The sequence below is a fragment of the Talpa occidentalis genome, unplaced genomic scaffold (assembly GCF_014898055.3).
Source record: "Talpa occidentalis isolate TD23 unplaced genomic scaffold, MPIMG_talOcc4v2.1 talOcc4.7, whole genome shotgun sequence".
NCBI classification, from domain to species: domain Eukaryota; kingdom Metazoa; phylum Chordata; class Mammalia; order Eulipotyphla; family Talpidae; genus Talpa; species Talpa occidentalis.
Genome location: NW_023605083.1, coordinates 127,996,008 through 128,013,008, shown reverse-complemented (window position 1 = coordinate 128,013,008; position 17,001 = coordinate 127,996,008). Strand labels below are relative to the sequence as shown.

At 40.6% G+C, this 17,001-nt stretch overlaps 1 protein-coding gene across 2 annotated transcripts in view; it reads left to right on the top strand.

Moving 5' to 3' along the window:
- Positions 1–11,099, top strand: part of LOC119232623 (ABC-type organic anion transporter ABCA8-like) — a 59,347-nt gene extending 48,248 nt beyond the window's left edge. For both annotated transcript variants that reach the window (XM_037494735.2, XM_054689709.1), the window contains 11 exons: positions 1,994–2,114; positions 2,743–2,857; positions 3,773–3,864; positions 4,286–4,446; positions 4,915–4,990; positions 5,065–5,159; positions 5,901–6,020; positions 6,236–6,376; positions 8,473–8,552; positions 9,820–9,875; positions 10,026–11,099. In XM_037494735.2, coding sequence (XP_037350632.1) covers positions 1,994–2,114; positions 2,743–2,857; positions 3,773–3,864; positions 4,286–4,446; positions 4,915–4,990; positions 5,065–5,159; positions 5,901–6,020; positions 6,236–6,376; positions 8,473–8,552; positions 9,820–9,875; positions 10,026–10,109 — 1,141 coding nt within the window. In that variant the 3' untranslated portion in view covers positions 10,110–11,099. The remainder of the gene's footprint in view (positions 1–1,993; positions 2,115–2,742; positions 2,858–3,772; positions 3,865–4,285; positions 4,447–4,914; positions 4,991–5,064; positions 5,160–5,900; positions 6,021–6,235; positions 6,377–8,472; positions 8,553–9,819; positions 9,876–10,025) is intronic.
- Positions 11,100–17,001: the final 5,902 nt, after the last annotated feature.

The following is a 17,001-nucleotide window of genomic DNA, read 5'->3' as shown; positions in this document are numbered from 1 at the left end:
TAATTATATAAGGATGTCCAGTGGCAAAATTATTGTTCAATATAGTATAGTCTATGTATACTGTACAGCATAGTGTAATTACTAGAGCAATTAGACAAGAAAAAGACATAAGCATGAAACTGACACTATTTGCATGTGACATGATAATATACAAGAAGAATCTAAAAGAATCTACCAAAAAACTATTAGAAATAAGTGAATACAGTAAAGCAGTCAGATAAAAAACAATACATAAAAATCAGTTGCATATCTATATAAACAATGTATCAGAAAAAAGGGAGATAAAAGAGTTCTAAAAAGAATGAAATGCCTGGGAACAAATTTAATGGAGGAGGTGAAGGGCCTATATATTGAAAACTATAAGACCATTAAAGGAAATAAGATACAAAGAAATGGAAAGATATCCCATGTTCATGGATTGGAAGACTATACATCATTAAAATGACAATATTACCTAAAGCAATTTACAGATTCAGTGCAACACCTATCAAAATTCAAATGACTTCTTTGAAGGAACTTGAACAATTATAAAATTTGTGTGGTGACACAAAAGTCTCTGAATAATGAAAGCAGTTCTGAAAGAAAAGAAAAAAATGGAGGTATTGAACTCTCTGGCTTTAAACTATACGACACAGCAACATTAGTCAAAACAGTATGGCATTGGAACAAAACCAGAAACTAATACCAATGGAATAGAATAGAAATTTGAAGAGAAACCTATATAAATATGAATAGTTAATCCTTGACTAAGAGCCACAATTATACAGGAAAAAGGTAAGATTAACAAATAGTGTTGGAAAAAATATGAAACTAGATCCATGCTTAACTACACACACAAAAATGATTTCAAAATGGATTGAAGATCTGGGTATAAGGACAGGAGCCATAATTTTTTTTTAAATATAGGGTATACACTGAAGGACACCCACCACAAAGATGTATTTGGGGACACAATTCCAATGGCACAGGAAAAAAAAAACAAAAGAAACAACTGGGACTACACCAAACTAAAATGCTTTTGTACGTCAAAAGACTAAAATCACAAAAACAAAAAGGCAACCTACAGAATGGGGAAAAATATTTGCTCATCACACAACTGATAAGGGGCTAATTTCCAAAATATACAAAATACTTATACAATTAAAAAAAAAACCACCCAATCAAAACATGGACAAAAAAACTAAAAAGATTTTTTTTTTCTGAAGAAAACATTCAAATGACCTACAGACACATGAAAAAAATGTTCAACATCGCTTGGTATAAAGGAAATGCAAATCAAAACCATATTGCAATATCACCTCATCCCTGTGATAATGACCCATATGATAAAGAATGAGAACAACAAATGTTTGTTGGGCTGTGGAAAAAAAGAACTCTTGCCCACAGCTGATGGGAATGCAAGCTAGTGGAAGCTCTATGGATATTTCTTAAGAAAATAAAAATGGAAATTCCATATCATCCAGCAATACTCTGCTAGGTATTCCAAAAATATAAAAGTTCTAATACGAAAAACTTACATACTCCTTTCATATCAGTACTGTCCACAACTGCCAAATCATGGAGCCAACCTAAGTGTCCATCAGTAGATGAATGGATAAAGAAATGATGGGGTATATACTCAATGGAAAATACTAATCAAAGTTTTACAAGGGGCATGGTCACCACTGTATGGAAACCATTCAGCGTTCTATTAAAATGAACCATTAAAACTACGACATTTCTACTTTGTGACTGTGATGAATTTCCTGATGTCCATTGATACTGACAAATGATGATTGACTAGATAAGGAGAGTAAAGAGATGTAGGCAGCAAATGGCACTAAATACAGTTGTACCGTTGACAGAGGCAAGAAGGTTGTAAAGGGAGAAGGGGGCTGCACTGAGGATTTAGCACTTACCCACCTACTCAAGGGTACGATTTCAGGAATGCAATATCATGGCACAAGGATGAAAAACTAAAATCAAAATTATTAATGGTTGGTTTTGACTCTAGAATTTCTCCAAGAAACAATGGTGTGTGTCAAAATCCAGAAGACCCAGAAGGAGAGGATGAAGATGTCCAGATGGAAAGAGAGAGAACAGCAAGTGCCTTGAGTTCCATAAACTCTGATGAGGTGAAGCATAAAGTGGTTATTTCATCAAATAACACAAATGGTTAAAGGGTGGGTCTGTGGTTCTAATTCTTAAATGACTCCAGGCTTCTTGAATCCACAAATGAAGAGGAACATGACTTTATTTTAGTAGTTAGTCACCATTTTTGCAACCAAATGAGCAGGCTAAAAGTCATGTTAACCCTCTTTCTTAGAAAATAAAAGAGAAGGTGCAATAAAAATGGCAAAAGCCAGAAAGAGCTTGTGAATTTTTAGAAACTGAGCAAAGGGATGTCCATCGCTGCAGCTTGGGGCAAGCCCATGATACCACGTTCAGGGTCAAGTTCCACAGACTGCTGTGCTTTGTCCTTGGAGGGCAGTCAGTGCTTCTCCAGGACTCTGCTCCTGTTCTGGGGGTCAGGCGGGCTGCATAAAACAACAGGCTCTCAGTAACTGCTTTTGTAGGAGAGGAAAGGGCAGGCTCTTCCTTCCAAAAGTACCAGGATGAGGCAATGGTCAATCCGTGTGTCACCTGGAGAAGGTCTTTGCTCATGAGGAGAAGTGCAGCAAGGGCCAACCCCAAGGGAGGGCAGAGCTCTTTCCCAGTTAATGAAACAATGAAGTTCTGACATGACCTACTTGCCATTTCCAGAAACCCGTCATCATTGCCAGCTGTCTGCGAAAGGAGTACAGAAGGAGGAGGAAGTGCTGCCTTTTCAAGAAGAAGATAATAGCCACAAGAAATGTCTCTTTCTGTGTTAGAAAAGGTTGGACATGGTGGTCCTTGCACTTGATTCAGGGCGCCATTCAGGAGTAGCAATGCCCCCCTCTTGGCTCTCATGTGTGTCCATCATATGGTGCCCTTGAAAGCTCCTTATTTTTTATAAATTTTTTAAAGATTTATTTATATACTCATGCATACAAGAACCGTGGTACAGGCCAGATGTGCAGGAGGGTGAGAGGATTCACCAGAGACAGAGTGGGGAAAAGACCAGGCAGGCTGACTGAAATACACTGCTGAGGGGAGCAGCGGGTGAGACAGGAGAGGTCTGCCGCACCATGTGGGTATCTCGCTGGCCAACCAGGATCAAACTGAGCTGCAGAGGCTTCAGACAGCTTCACAGAGCTGTGCTCAACTGCCTGTGCCACCAGGGGAGGCCCTTGACAGCTCCTTTTATGTGTCTCATTTCCAAATGCAATGAATGAACCCGCCTTCTGGATGGGGCATCATCACATCTACACAGAAACCATTAAGCGTTCTATTAAAATAAACCGTTAAAACCATGATATTTCTACTTTGTGAATGCAATGGGTTTCCTGATGGCCATTATTTTTTTAACAAGAGAACTAACTAGGATGTGTCCAGCACATTCTAAAGGCTTGATCAGTCAAGGTTGGGTGATCTCACACTGACACTACAGTCACTGTGTAAATCCCAGGAGGTTGTTGGCACAGTTGGCTTCCCAGCTGTCCCTTGCCACTTCCCATCAGTGTGGCCTTGGGCAACCAACCTCAGGCCTGAGAGCTTCTGTCCCCAAATATGTGCGAAGGATTTTCATGACAATTAAATATGTCTATAAATCACAGAGCACAACATTTGTCACAGAGTGATACTTCAGACTGTCTTATTTTTAATTTTACTATTAAAATCAATTACTATTAAGTGTAACCATTTCTTCCAGGTGAGGTGTTAGGATTACTGGGACACAATGGAGCTGGTAAAAGTACCTCCATTAAGCTGATAACTGGAGACACCCAACCGACTGCTGGACAGGTAGGTGAATTCTGTGGAAAATAACATAATCCAGTGGTGCTCAGAATAAATGTCTAAGATATTAAAACTTTGTAAACAGCAACATGCCATTAAATCATTAGATTGATGTGATTGATAGAGGTTGATGTGATTAATACAACAGAATAACACATTCACAAATGATTGTGTTAGTACATGGGAAAATTAAACATTGGATATAAACTCTTGGTCATGATGGCAAGACACCACATTTGAGAGACATGTGATTTTTAGCTCAGATTGAGTTGCTTTCATGTACTCACTCTCTGATGACCCTTCTCCAATGCCTAATGGTGACAGTTTCTCTAGTTTTTCTAGGGTTGAAAGGAGGAAGCTGTCACTACAGAAGTGGGGGCAGGGAGAAGAGTGTAGCTCTGGGAGTGAACAGAGCACTTTTCTGTAGGTGTTGCTTAAAGGCTGCAGTGGCACGGAGCCCCTGGGGTTCCTGGGGTACTGCCCTCAGGAAAACACGCTGTGGCCCAACCTGACGGTCAGGGAGCACCTGGAGGTGTTCGCCTCTGTGAAAGGGCTAAGGAAGGCAGACACCACTGTGGCCATCGCCAGGTAGGTGGGAGCCACACATGTTCTATCCCCAGGGGTGGAAGCAGATGGGGAGTGGCCCCTTCTGGGTAAACTCAGACAGGGATGCTGAACATGGACCAGACCACGGTGAGTAGTGCTACAACTAGAAACTGGTTGCCTGATTTCAAGGTGTCTAGTCTTAAAAAAAAAAAAAAAAAAAAAAAAGAGGGGGCAGGAGAAATAATCCTTTTTCAAAAATACTGAAATTTATTTTTCAGTGCATACCATTTACCATAGGATAGCTATCTGGTTATCCGGAAATGTGCTTATAGCCTTTGAAAAGGAAGACCTGTCATTTCAGGGGATCATACCAGCCAGTATTAAGATCTTCTGGCATAGATTTCATAATGGCACTTCTGAGGCCTGCCCCCCATCCTTGTCCCGCGTGGCCCACCCCCCATCAGCTTTCCATGTCACCAAGAAGCCTGTAATGGTTGTTACTACTTTCAGGTTGGTGGAGGTGTTCAAGATGCAGGAGGAGCTGAAGCTTCCTGTGAAGAACTTATCCGAGGGGATAAAGAGAAAGGTAGTGTGGGACCCTAGGTTCCTCTGCACACCCACAGATCCAGACTGTTCCAGACACTGTTCCTCTCATTCCAGCTGTGCTTTGCACTGAGCATCCTGGGAAACCCATCAGTGGTGCTTCTGGACGAGCCATCCATGGGGATGGACCCCAAGGGGCAGCAGCAAGTGTGGTGAGGGCACCACCCCATCAGGGCGAGGATGGATGTCTTGTAGGAAATCTATGAATTGTTTCACTCCTGTAAAAACTGTCCCTAAACTATTACTTAATGGCGGCAGGGGCAGGGCCTCTCCATATCATTGGTAAAACCAATACTTTGTGGAATCATTCTCTGATATTATTTCCTTCTCATTGAGAGAAAAATAAGCATTAGACAAACATACAAATAGAGTGAGCAATGACTCACTCTGGGGTGCTATAGTGCATTTTTGTCCCACGGTCCCAGTGTCTGATACCTCACTTGAGAATCGTAGTTCTCACTAGGGCCTGTGAAGGTGTGTTGGGTGGGGGTGGGGCACTGGGTGTGGGAAGGAGACAGGGTTTTGGATGATATCATGAATATTTGTTGTATTATTGCTATTTTCTTCCTACTAGGTTATGATAACTGTTGAATTCTTTATCATTGAGTTCCCTTTGCATAATTTTTTTTATAAACCCTCTTTGCTCAGCACTCCCATTTCAGCACAACCTCTATTCAGTACCGTGCTCTGCAAATGCCCTTCTACCATGTCCACTTCCAGCTTAACAGATTTCACCTGGTTTGACCCTAAGGGGTCCCACTTGCCCATTTAAGAATCCCCCCCTTGCTTAATCTCTCTTCACTGTTCATAGTCATGCTGGTTAAAAGTCCCTTTCCATGACTACTACCGATTGGAGGACTTCCTGAATTGCAAATGTCCTCTTGCTGACTTAGGCAGGCCATCTGTGCCACCCTTAAGAACACGGAGAGGGGCGTCCTCCTGACCACACATAACATGGCAGAGGCTGAGGCTGTGTGTGACCGTGTGGCCATCATGGTGTCTGGAAGGCTGAGGTGGGTGCCGCTTCCCACACACCTGACCCCATTTCCAACCCCTCAAGCTACCCTACACAGTTGGAAGAGTTTGTGGACAGAGAGAGCACTGTGAAGCCTGAACTGTCACCAGTTCAGGTGGCAGTTCAAAACCAGCAGCAAATCAAGAGTCTTAAACATTCTGTTCTTTGTCTTTTGTTCTTTCTGTTATGACCTTATTCTCCTCCTATCTTCAGCTGCATTGGTTCCATCCAATACCTGAAAAGCAAATTTGGCAAGGATTATCTGCTGGAGATGAAGGTGAAGACCCCCGAGCACGGGAAGACCCTCCATGCTGAAATTCTAAGACTTTTCCCCCAGGCTGTTCAGCAGGAAAGGTAAAGATGGGTATTGGTTTTGACCTGGTGCCTTTTTCCTGTCTGTTTCTTTGATTTAGAGTCATTCTAGCCCACATGTAGCCCAAAAGGAAAGCTAAAAGAAAGACATGATTTACTGTTTACTGCAGGAAGTAAACTAGAGAAGGGACCACTAATATCAAAGGGATGGTTGTGTGGTATGGTCCTACTGTGTGTAGGCAATCTGGGTCTTATGTTAGCTTATGTAATCCTCACTGAGACTTTCCACAAAGATACCATCAGTCTTGAAAAACAAGATGATATAAAAGCCCCATGAGAGAGCCCCAAGGAACATAATAAATGGAATTGATGGTTTTTACTAGGGAGTTTATGGACATGCTTGACCACATGACAGAGTTAACAAGTGGCAAAACTAGAATGGAAAGCTGATTATTTTATTCAAAGCATATTCATACTCCCAATTTATACAAAATCTAGCAAGGGAACAATCCTCATAAAAGTCATACAATAGGGGAGCCTCCCTGGGGGCAGGGGGTTAAAGACAGCGCTATCAAGATATCACCAGCCACTGTAGCACGAGTTCCATCCCTGGCCAGCCAGGGAGCTACCCACATGGCATAGCAGATCTCTCCTGCCTCGCCTGCTGCTCCCCTCTGTGGTGTGTTCAGTAGATCTGCCTGTTCTGCTCCTCATTCTCTCTTGTGAATTCTCTCACCACCCACACCTCTGGCTTACACCCCAGTTCTTGTATGCATAAATAAATAAATCTTTTTAAAAAGAAAAAGAAAGTAATACAATAAAAAAAATCAAAGATTAACTTTAGGGTCATTTGTAGAAACCAGAATTTACTGCAGAAGACATAATTTAGGAGTTAGGGGAGAAAACAGATAGTGAAGGAAAATGTCATAATGACCAAGTCAGAAAATGTATTTCTACAATGGAGTACAAATATAAAAGCAGCGTGTAGCTCAACATTAAGCCCAGGAGTGACTAGACATATTTCATAAAGGTGCAGAGATTGAATAAAATAGATGAGAGTGATTATCTCATAAATATATGAAATGGGGTTTTATTAAATCTAAATCTTCCTGATTTTCTAATGAAGAAAAGACAAACATGTCTGAAACAAATTATTTTTAGAAAATTGTTGTTGCTGAACATTGTTTGGTGCTGAATTCCTGGAGCTTTCTAGTCTCCTAATCAGATACTCGATTATAGTATCCCGTATTAGGAAAGCAGTTTGAGAGGGACGGGAGAAGGTGGAGGGGAATGACTTCTCCAGAGAATAGATCTAGATTTCTACCTACATGGGAAACTTTGAGAAACATCACTTGCTACAACATGGAGGCAACATGATGCCAAGTGAAATAGGTCAGAAGGAGAAAGACAAACACCAGATCGTTTCACTCATATGTCGAATATGGAGAAACAAAACAAAGGAACAGACCAAACAAAGCCAAAACAAGTCCTAGAAATCTGACTGTAGAATTGAGGGAACCAGAAGGGAGAGGGTGGGAACTGGGGAATGAAGGAAGAGGGCCCATTGGATTGTGGTGGAAGATTATGGGTGCTTTGGTGGTGGGCTTCATGTGATAACATGCATCTGAGAAGATGTGATCCTGTACCTCTAAATCATGTATGAGATTATAAGCCAACATTATCTCAATAAAAAATAATGTAGTGAAAAGCCATGCATGGTGTCAGTGGATGGCTTACAGATGGAGTGAGGAGTAAGCACTCTAAGGAGAAAATCAGGTGGAAGGTGACATGGACAAATCTTGACATTTCATCTGCATTGCACCAACTCATTTCCATCCCTACAGTCAAAGATGCTCAAGTGGCAGTCTCTCTCCCCTCCCCCAGTTCTTGTGAACTGCCTCTTTCTTATGGATTATCTTAGACTTTTCACCTATACCAAGCCAACTCTGATTGACAAGGACCGGGAAGATGGCTTCCGGTTCAAGTTACCTCTGCCACAGGATAAAGGACCCTACCCCTTCTTGTGTGTTCACCCCATCTCTCCTTGGGTCATGTCTCCCGTCAAGGATGTGAACAGAGAGAATCCATCCAAGGGGACTAACTACCTGCTGACACTACCTACCCCTCCTTCCCACCAGATACTCATGTCTCATGGCCTATAAGTTGCCGATGGAAGGCGTTAAACCTTTGGCCCAAGCTTTCTTCAAGTTGGAGACAGGTAAGAGCTCTCCACTTTGAAATAAGACACTTGAAAGAAGCTACTCCCTGATCCTAAAATATCCCTCTGGCATGACAAGAATGGACTGTGAACTATGTGTTCAATTTAAAAGCCAGAGTCTCAAATTAAATTTTAGGAGCCAGAAATCAAGGAGATATGCAGGCAGGGGAGTGGGGAGAGAGAGTTAATGGAATGATGTTTCCTGTTGTTGTCTTGAGGTTTTCTGTGTGTTTTTTAAGAAATCTTGATACAAGGTGAATCAGAACTCAGTTACATATGCATTTAGGGAGAATACTTTTATCTTTTTGGAAGATTGATGCACACATATTTAAAATAAAATTTTGAATGAACTGGCATCCATCCACATGAATGGATAAGGTTTTATTGTCTGGGGTGGCATATTAGGAAACTGACCTCTTATCAGCTCATCACCACACTCTTCAGCACTTAGAAGCTGACCACACTCCACCCATCGTCATCAGGCTGGTGTTTTCCATGCTGTCTCACCAGTGAACTCTGCCTCTCTGAACTGCGCTACCCAGAACCCCTTCCCGACATGCCCAGTGATCTTTATTCACTTGTCTCCTGCCCTAAGGAAGATATTCAAGTCTTCAGGTTCTAGAAGACTCTTATTCCTGTCGATAGCATCTGCCATCCCAGGGATGCCACCTTTTTCCAGTCTCTGAGCTGAATGCCCAGCGTTCTGGCCGTGTGCTCCTTCACAACACTCCTGTGGCCAGTGACGGCTTGGTACCCCCAGTGGCCTGTCCCCTGTCTTCTAGGCTCCCCTCAGAGTTCAAACTGCCCTTCCCGATCGATTTGATCCACCATAAAGATTTCCAACCCAATTAGGGGCAAGATGCAGTGACTTCTGGAAAATGGCCCAGGAGGCTGTCTGCTCCATGAAAACTCCAGACATCTTTCTGTGTCATCTTCTGATGAGACTCTTGCAAAATGTCTCTTCCTCCCACTGCTCCCTGTGCTGACTGTGCTGAAACACATGGGAGGGAAGGAAGCCTCCTCAGCACCATTTCCTCCCCTGCACAGAAATCTCAAAAACTGTAGGGCATACAAGTCAGAGCAAGCACTTTTCCCCACCCCTGAGTGGGCACATGGATTTATTTATATCTGTATGCTGCACTTAAACCATGAGTGATTATTATGTTAACCTATTTATTTGTGATTTTTTAAAAAATTTTGAATTCTATGCTGACTTATAAGACCAGTTGGATATATGAGCCCCTAACATGTGTCCTCCCTTATGCAGTGAAGCAGAGCTTCGACCTGGAGGAGTACAGCCTCTCGCAGTCCACGCTGGAAGAGGTGGGTCAGTTTCGGTGGTGTTACATCTTGCATGGAATATCCATGGACTATCCATGAATATAGTATGTTCCTCTACTTTGCACACACGTGGAGCTGCAGGAGATGGGTTGACACCACTATCTTTGTTTCTTACTCCCCACCCCCAACCAGGTGTTCCTGGAGCTCTCCAAGGAGCAGAAGCTAGATGAAGAACTTCACCCCTCAGTGAAGTGGAAGCATCTCGCACAAGAATAGCCTTGAAGCCCTAAATACCCTGTTTCTACTTAAGCCTGTGTTTCTTTTTTAAAAAGACATTTATTTTATAGCCTCCATGTCATATCTTTAGAAACTATTGCAAACACACATGGTTCTTCATGTGGTGGAGAGGGGGCGTGAGGGCAGGGCAAAAGCAGTGATTATGTGCAAGGAGGCACTTGGCTGAGCCCACTTCCTAGTCACAGACTCCTAATCTCTGCAGGTCGCTGTTATTTCATTTTTCTTTCTGATGCTGAGCAAGTCAGTTTCCTTTTATAAGATTGATTAAGTTCCTGGGTATAATTTATTTTTTTTATCAAAACCTTAAACACTTTTTTCTAACCTAGACTGTGGAAGTCCATATATTTACTCTTTTGCAAGGCTGATACTTTGTAAAGCTGATGTTTTAGTAAGAGTTTAAGTTACCATGTTGAAAAGTATGATACTTTTAATGTGTAACATTTTGATGGGTTTTCTGACAGTAGTTATATCATTTCATGTCAATATATTTGATAGCATATCCATTATAAATATTAATAATATAGCTATAGTCCAGAGAACTTCAAAATTTGCCTTTAGGAATCTATTATTTTTTTATTTCAGTAAACCAATAGAGTCCCTATTTTATTTATTTTAAAATCTAGTCTTTAGAGATGCTATATTATAACTGATGTTTTATGAATATTTGCCACTTGGTCTCAGGAAGTTAATAAATGGAACAGGTCAAATGACCAAGTAGGTAGAAAACTACATAATAAATTTCATATATACCTATATTGGAAATATTTTTTCCATTTTATGGATTTTGTGAGTCCTTTTCTTAACTCATTGGCCTCCTATCTGCAAGTTCATTGACATAAAAATTTTCTAATATAAGCAGAAATATAATAAGTGGATAAGCGTATAAGCAGTGTTTCAGTGTGTATATACCACATCTTGATGCATTCATCTGCTTTTGGCTATTGTAAATGATGTTACAATAAATATGAGTGTGCATATATTTCTTGGAATTAGTGTTTTTGTATTTTTCAGCTAAGTACCCAGAAGTGGAGCAACTAGATGGAATAGAATTTCTATTTTTAAGTTTTGAGGAATCTCCATCAGCTCTCCATAATGACTGCACCAATTTATATTCCTACCAACAATACAAGCGTTCCCTTCTTTCCACATCCTCTCCAATACTTGTTCCTTTTCTTTTGACCAACAGTCATTCTCACAGGTGTAGGGTATTATCTCATTTTTGCTTTGATTTGCATTTCTCTAGTACTAAGAGATGGTGAAGATCTCTTTGTGTGCCTCTTAGCCATCTGGATGTCTTCTTTGGAGAAGTGTTCTGGATCTCCACCCTTCTTTTCATCAGGTTGAACAAGATTTTTAAGTACAGAATTTGCATTCCATATGGTCAGTAAATAAACTGACCTCTGAGTAAAACTGAGTCTCCAAGAATCTCAATTTTAATATCAGAGCTTTCATCGTAAGAGGAGATATGGAATTCTCAGTAGAAGCCTTTTATTGCTTATGTAACCTAAGACAGACATGTTACATACATTCGTTCTTACCCCCACTTTCCATGGATACTCGGCAAGGTAAGATTCTGATGCTTATTTTACAGACAAGTAAAACACTTATTCTGATGTTCTGTAAATGAAAGAGCTACCTGGATTCTAAGTCTGAAGTTCATACCTTCTTGTTGGCACATTATACTTTGAAGCATTCATTCAACATGGTGTTGGGAACACAGTAGGATCTGGATGCATCGTCTGCTCTTTGAAGTTCTTACAATATATTATAAGAGAAAATCTATATACCTGGGGAAATTAAGGAATATTCATAAACCACACGAAACTGAGAGCTAGTTTGCTGCTTTAATCAATGTACTACCAAAATATAAAGAAAGAAGACACCACACCATGAGTAAGGAAGTAAAAGGTGGTGGTAAGCAAAAACATTCCCTAGAACAACTTCCTAAAAAATACCAAATGCGATTATTGTGCATAAAATGTGGACCATGTGATAAAGTGTGATTACTGTGTATCAAAGTTAGATAAACAAGATTTTCTGCATCATGGAGATGATTCTCTGAGCTTTGGACATACTTTCTTCCCTTTCAGAATCCCTGACACTCTCAACCCCCAGCTAAATCTTTGCAGCCCAAGAAATTCTACTTTGGAGTAGTCCAGAGCTTGTGAGGTTTGATCACTCAGCTTCTGAAAGATGAGTGAAATTCAATTTCCACCTCAGTGAATGCTGCCGAAAGGCACTGATGAAAGCCCGGCCTCAATTCAATCTTGGATCTTCTGTTTACTATCTGTGCAAACTTTCTTTCCTTGTCTGTAAAATGGAGATGTTGGTACCTATTGCAAAAGGGTTACCATGACAACAAAAGACAACAAAGGCAGTACAGCTCCAAGATGCTCCAGTGACCCCACAGACCCTTCTCGTTCATATTCCCTCACTTCTCACTGACACATCAAATGCATCAGTTTTCACTTCATTTCCCAAAGGCCAACTGAGGATCTGCACTGGACAGATTTCACATTGTAACCCAAAGAAATACTACAAACCAGCTTAGGGTATTGGGCAGGTTAGTAGGAGAGTGATCCTAGGCCAAGTAGAGTTTTAGCACCCAAGTGACCTTTTACTTAGTCTGTGCATTAAACAGACCTTGATGTCACAGATAAGCAGGTCTTCAGAAAAATGAAACACAACTGTGTGAAATCTGAGCTTAATTTTCTACCTTCTCTTCCACAACTCTTCACGAAGCTTCATGTGGGACCAAATTCTGGTGTTAGCTTCACTTAATATATCTGCAAAGGAAATCTAGTGCCATAGAGAGCATGGTGAACTATGAAATGTTTGATGACTGACTTGCAGATATTGACATTTCATGAAAAAACCTGGAACTTAAAGCACAGATTAGCTCTACAGATTTTACCCCCAATATGACACAGTTATATATATAAGTCATAGAAGACAGGAGACATATTGCTATGTTCCTTATAGTCAATCTTACTGTATCCATTCCTCTTTTTCTCTTTATCTTATTTACATTCTAGAATATTCTTTCAACCACTTTTGACTTGCCTTTTCTTTATGTAGATACTATACAAAATTGTGTAGGGCCTCCTGGTGGTAGGGCCTCCCTGGTGGTGCAAGGGGTTAAACACTGCACTATGAAGCAATCCACAGCCTCTGCAGCATGAGTTTGATCCCCAGCTGGCCAGGGAGCAACCTACATGGCACAGCAGACTTCTACTGACTCACCTGCTGCTCCCCTCAGCAGTGTATTTCAGTCAATCTGCCTTTCCTGTTCCCCATTCTGTCTCTGGTGAATCCTCTCACCCCCTGTGTCTCTGGCCTGTACCCCAGCTCTTGCATGTATAAATAAATCTTAAAAAATAAATAAATAAAAATAAAGTGGTGTGGTAGAAATAATACTCTTGGCTAATGGACCAACATCATTATTTTATTTTACTTTATTTTACCTAAGTTTATTGTTCTCTTTTCATTTTCTAAATTGAAGTAACATTGGTTTACAACATACGGGTTTCAGGTATTTATCCTTACAAATCAATATCTACGTTTAGTCCATTTTGCTGGCCACCAGAAGTCTAATTTCTGTCCATCATCACATAATTGACTCTTTTTACCCATTTTACCCACCCACCCCACCCCCCTTTCCTTTCTAGTCATCAATGTTTTGTTCTTATAATCTGTTTCCAGTGTCTTTATTTTTCAACCAGATGTACAACATTAAACAAACATGTCTTTGTCATATTCCAGCACCTTCATATTCCAGCTTCTACGCTTTCAATTTCTTTTCTGTTCATGTTTGTTTCTTCACCTCCTCTCCTTCAAAATTATTTCTAAAACTTTTCTCAAAACTATGGGGGAAGATTTTTCCCACAATTAAAAAAAATGTACAGTCTTCCAAGATCCCAGAGGTCAAATAACATATCACATGGAACAAGAGATGCTGGAAGGAACAGGGGAGTTAGGCAATGTCTTTAGGTTGGCGGGAGCCAAATGTCTCCAGAGATATCCTTCGTCTATTTCACACTAGGAGAACATCTCCAGCTGTGCAAAGAGTGAAGGGAGAGACTAAACCATTGCCATCACATCATACGAGGTAACAGCAACATTTTGAGATGGAGCAGAGTTAATATTTTTTTAATAAACCCAGAATTTCCTCCTTTTTTCCAGGTAATTTAAAATTCATGTCTTACCCCCAATGTGTTGGAGAGGATCTGGAGAAAAAGGAACCCTATTACACTGCTGGTAGAATGTGAACTGGAGCAACCATTATGAAAAGCAATCTGGGATTTACCTAATAAAACTAAAATGGAGATACCATATGACCCAGCAATCCCATTCTTGGGCATCTATCCACAGACCATGAAATCCTCAATAAAAACTCCATACATCCCACAATGTTCATAGCAGAATTGTTTACAATGGCTAGGACAAGGAAGCAAGCTAAGTGTCCATTGATGGATGATTAAATCAAGAAGATATGGTATACACACCCAATGAAGTATGATATAGCCTTAAGAAAGGATGACATGAAGCCATTTTCAACAAAATGGAGGGAATTTGAGAGTATTACCTTCAGTAAAGGAAGTCAAAATGATAAAAACAAATACTGGAGCTTTATAGAGCAGACCATTTGATGATATCATTTTCAAAAACCTGTGGACACCAATAAACATCTTGAGGCCCTGAGGTTAAGAGGGAGGGGAGCATGAAAGGGACAAGCAGATACAGTGGGTGGTGGTGGAGGGAAATATCTTAATGATACGAGTTACCAAAAAAAAACAAAAAAAAAGATGAAAGAGCCTGTCTGAGGAAGAGAGAGAAATTTTAAAAATATCAAATTAATGTCTTCATCCTTTTCATCCTTCTCTTCATACCCAAGAAACACGAGACATAAACTAGTAGTTTGCAGAGTTGAGATTTTAACCTTTGGAAACGTGAGTGATTTAAGCCTTGGGCTGGGGACTGAGAAGTAACTAGTATCCAGGTTCTAATCACACTGAGTCTTCTGTCTTCAGTCATAGTACTGATGAGGACAAAGTATAGAAAGTGCTCAGAATTGGTATTATCTTGGTTATTTGAAATCTGACTTTCTGGACTGGTTGGGGTGGTCCTGAAACCAAGGAGAGGAGACAGTGGTATTTAGATTTCCAGCCTCTACAAGACCAGAGAAGGCTCAGAAAGAAGAGTGAGCAGTGCTGGAATGCAATCTTTCAGATGCAACAGAATCTCAAGAATCTCAAGCCCTGTCCTGCCCCTTGACTCCACTAATTTTCAACCATTTGCTTAATTCCTCTGGTTGAATGTCTGTTTGGCAACTCAAACTCTTTGCCCTGCTTTGTTCTTCTGAAATTGTCGAGTTTATCTATTTTCTGTTAGATGCCCTCTCTTCTCCCTGCCCCCCAACTACAAGCAATCTTCATAAATGCAGGTGTCTTATCTTGCTTGTTAACCATTGTGTTCCATGGACTGGAGCAGGGCTTGCCCCACAGCAGGCAACCACTCAGCAATGACTGAATGAGTGAGCTAAATACAACCTGTTTCTCTCTAGTCTAGTACTCGCTATCATGAAATGCAATCATCTGTCACTAAGTTTTTTTCTCTGCCAGACGATCACATTTTGAGTGTAAGGACCATGTCTTATTAGTCTGGGTTTCCCCAGCTCCCAATATAGAACAGATGTTTGATAAATGTCAAGTGATAATTTTAAGTAGTGTTGAAAAACTAAACAAGGAAGGGAAAGATTATTTGAGACAACCTGTTCTTCAAAATAAGGCAGGAGGATGAACATAATTTAAATATTGCTTGACCAAAGAACTATGGACATTTGAGCAGTAGTGACTGATGCATGTAGTTAACAATCTGTGAGCTCCTGAGATCCAACAATGAAGCATTTCTTCATTATTTATGTACTTATGAATTCCTTATGTGACAAACACAGAAAGTCACAGGAATATCAAAATAAGTTAAACACTCTCAGGAAGGAGAGGGAAGAGAATTCATGTTATTTAAGCATCTTCTGTATGTCAGCATTCCACGCCAATTAAAAGGATGATTATTACTACTTTACAGGTGAGGAAACTGAATTGCAGAGTTTAAGCGATACACCTGTGATCACACAATTGGCAGAGCTGACATGGAACCTAAGACTGTGGGGCTTCTAAACCCCATGCTGATCCCACTATATCCATAATGAAAACAGAGTATGATCACTGCAATGCACACATTTTTACCTAAAGCCAAAGTGGTAACAGAGTACAGTAAGTGATCCTTGGCTCTTCCTGGAAGGAGAAGTTTCGAGCAGAGAAAATCTCAAGGGTAGCTTTTGTTGAATTTAGATTCTAAAAGATGAATAGACACGTGATACATCATCAAGGGTGGAGAATGAAAAGCAGGTGGAGAGGTAGGGCATCATGGAGACATGAATCCATTCCAATTTGGAGAAGGCCGAGGTCAAGAAACTCTAAGATAAGTGTTTTTAACTTCCTGGGGATTTGCAGGAAAGGGAGACCAAAAAATTTTCCCAGAGTCACCCATTGTCAGACCTGTGCCCTGAACCCAAGACCATTCAACCATTTGAAATATAATGACCATGTCCGCGGTTTGTGGCCATTCAGTGTGAGATCTGGGATTTGTTGCAAAATACAAACCACAGCTGCTGGTGTTCAGCTGCAGCTGTCTAAGCAATGACGCTTGTTGTAAACTCTGTGGGTTTCTTTGTGAATGACCATTCTCCTCGTTCCTCTGAAGAAGGATATTGAATAGTAGAAATGCTTCAAGGCAAGTACTTCTGCTGTTTCGATGTGAGACTGTGATTTCTTTGTGAATGCAGATTTCTGAAACTCTATACTGCCTGTCT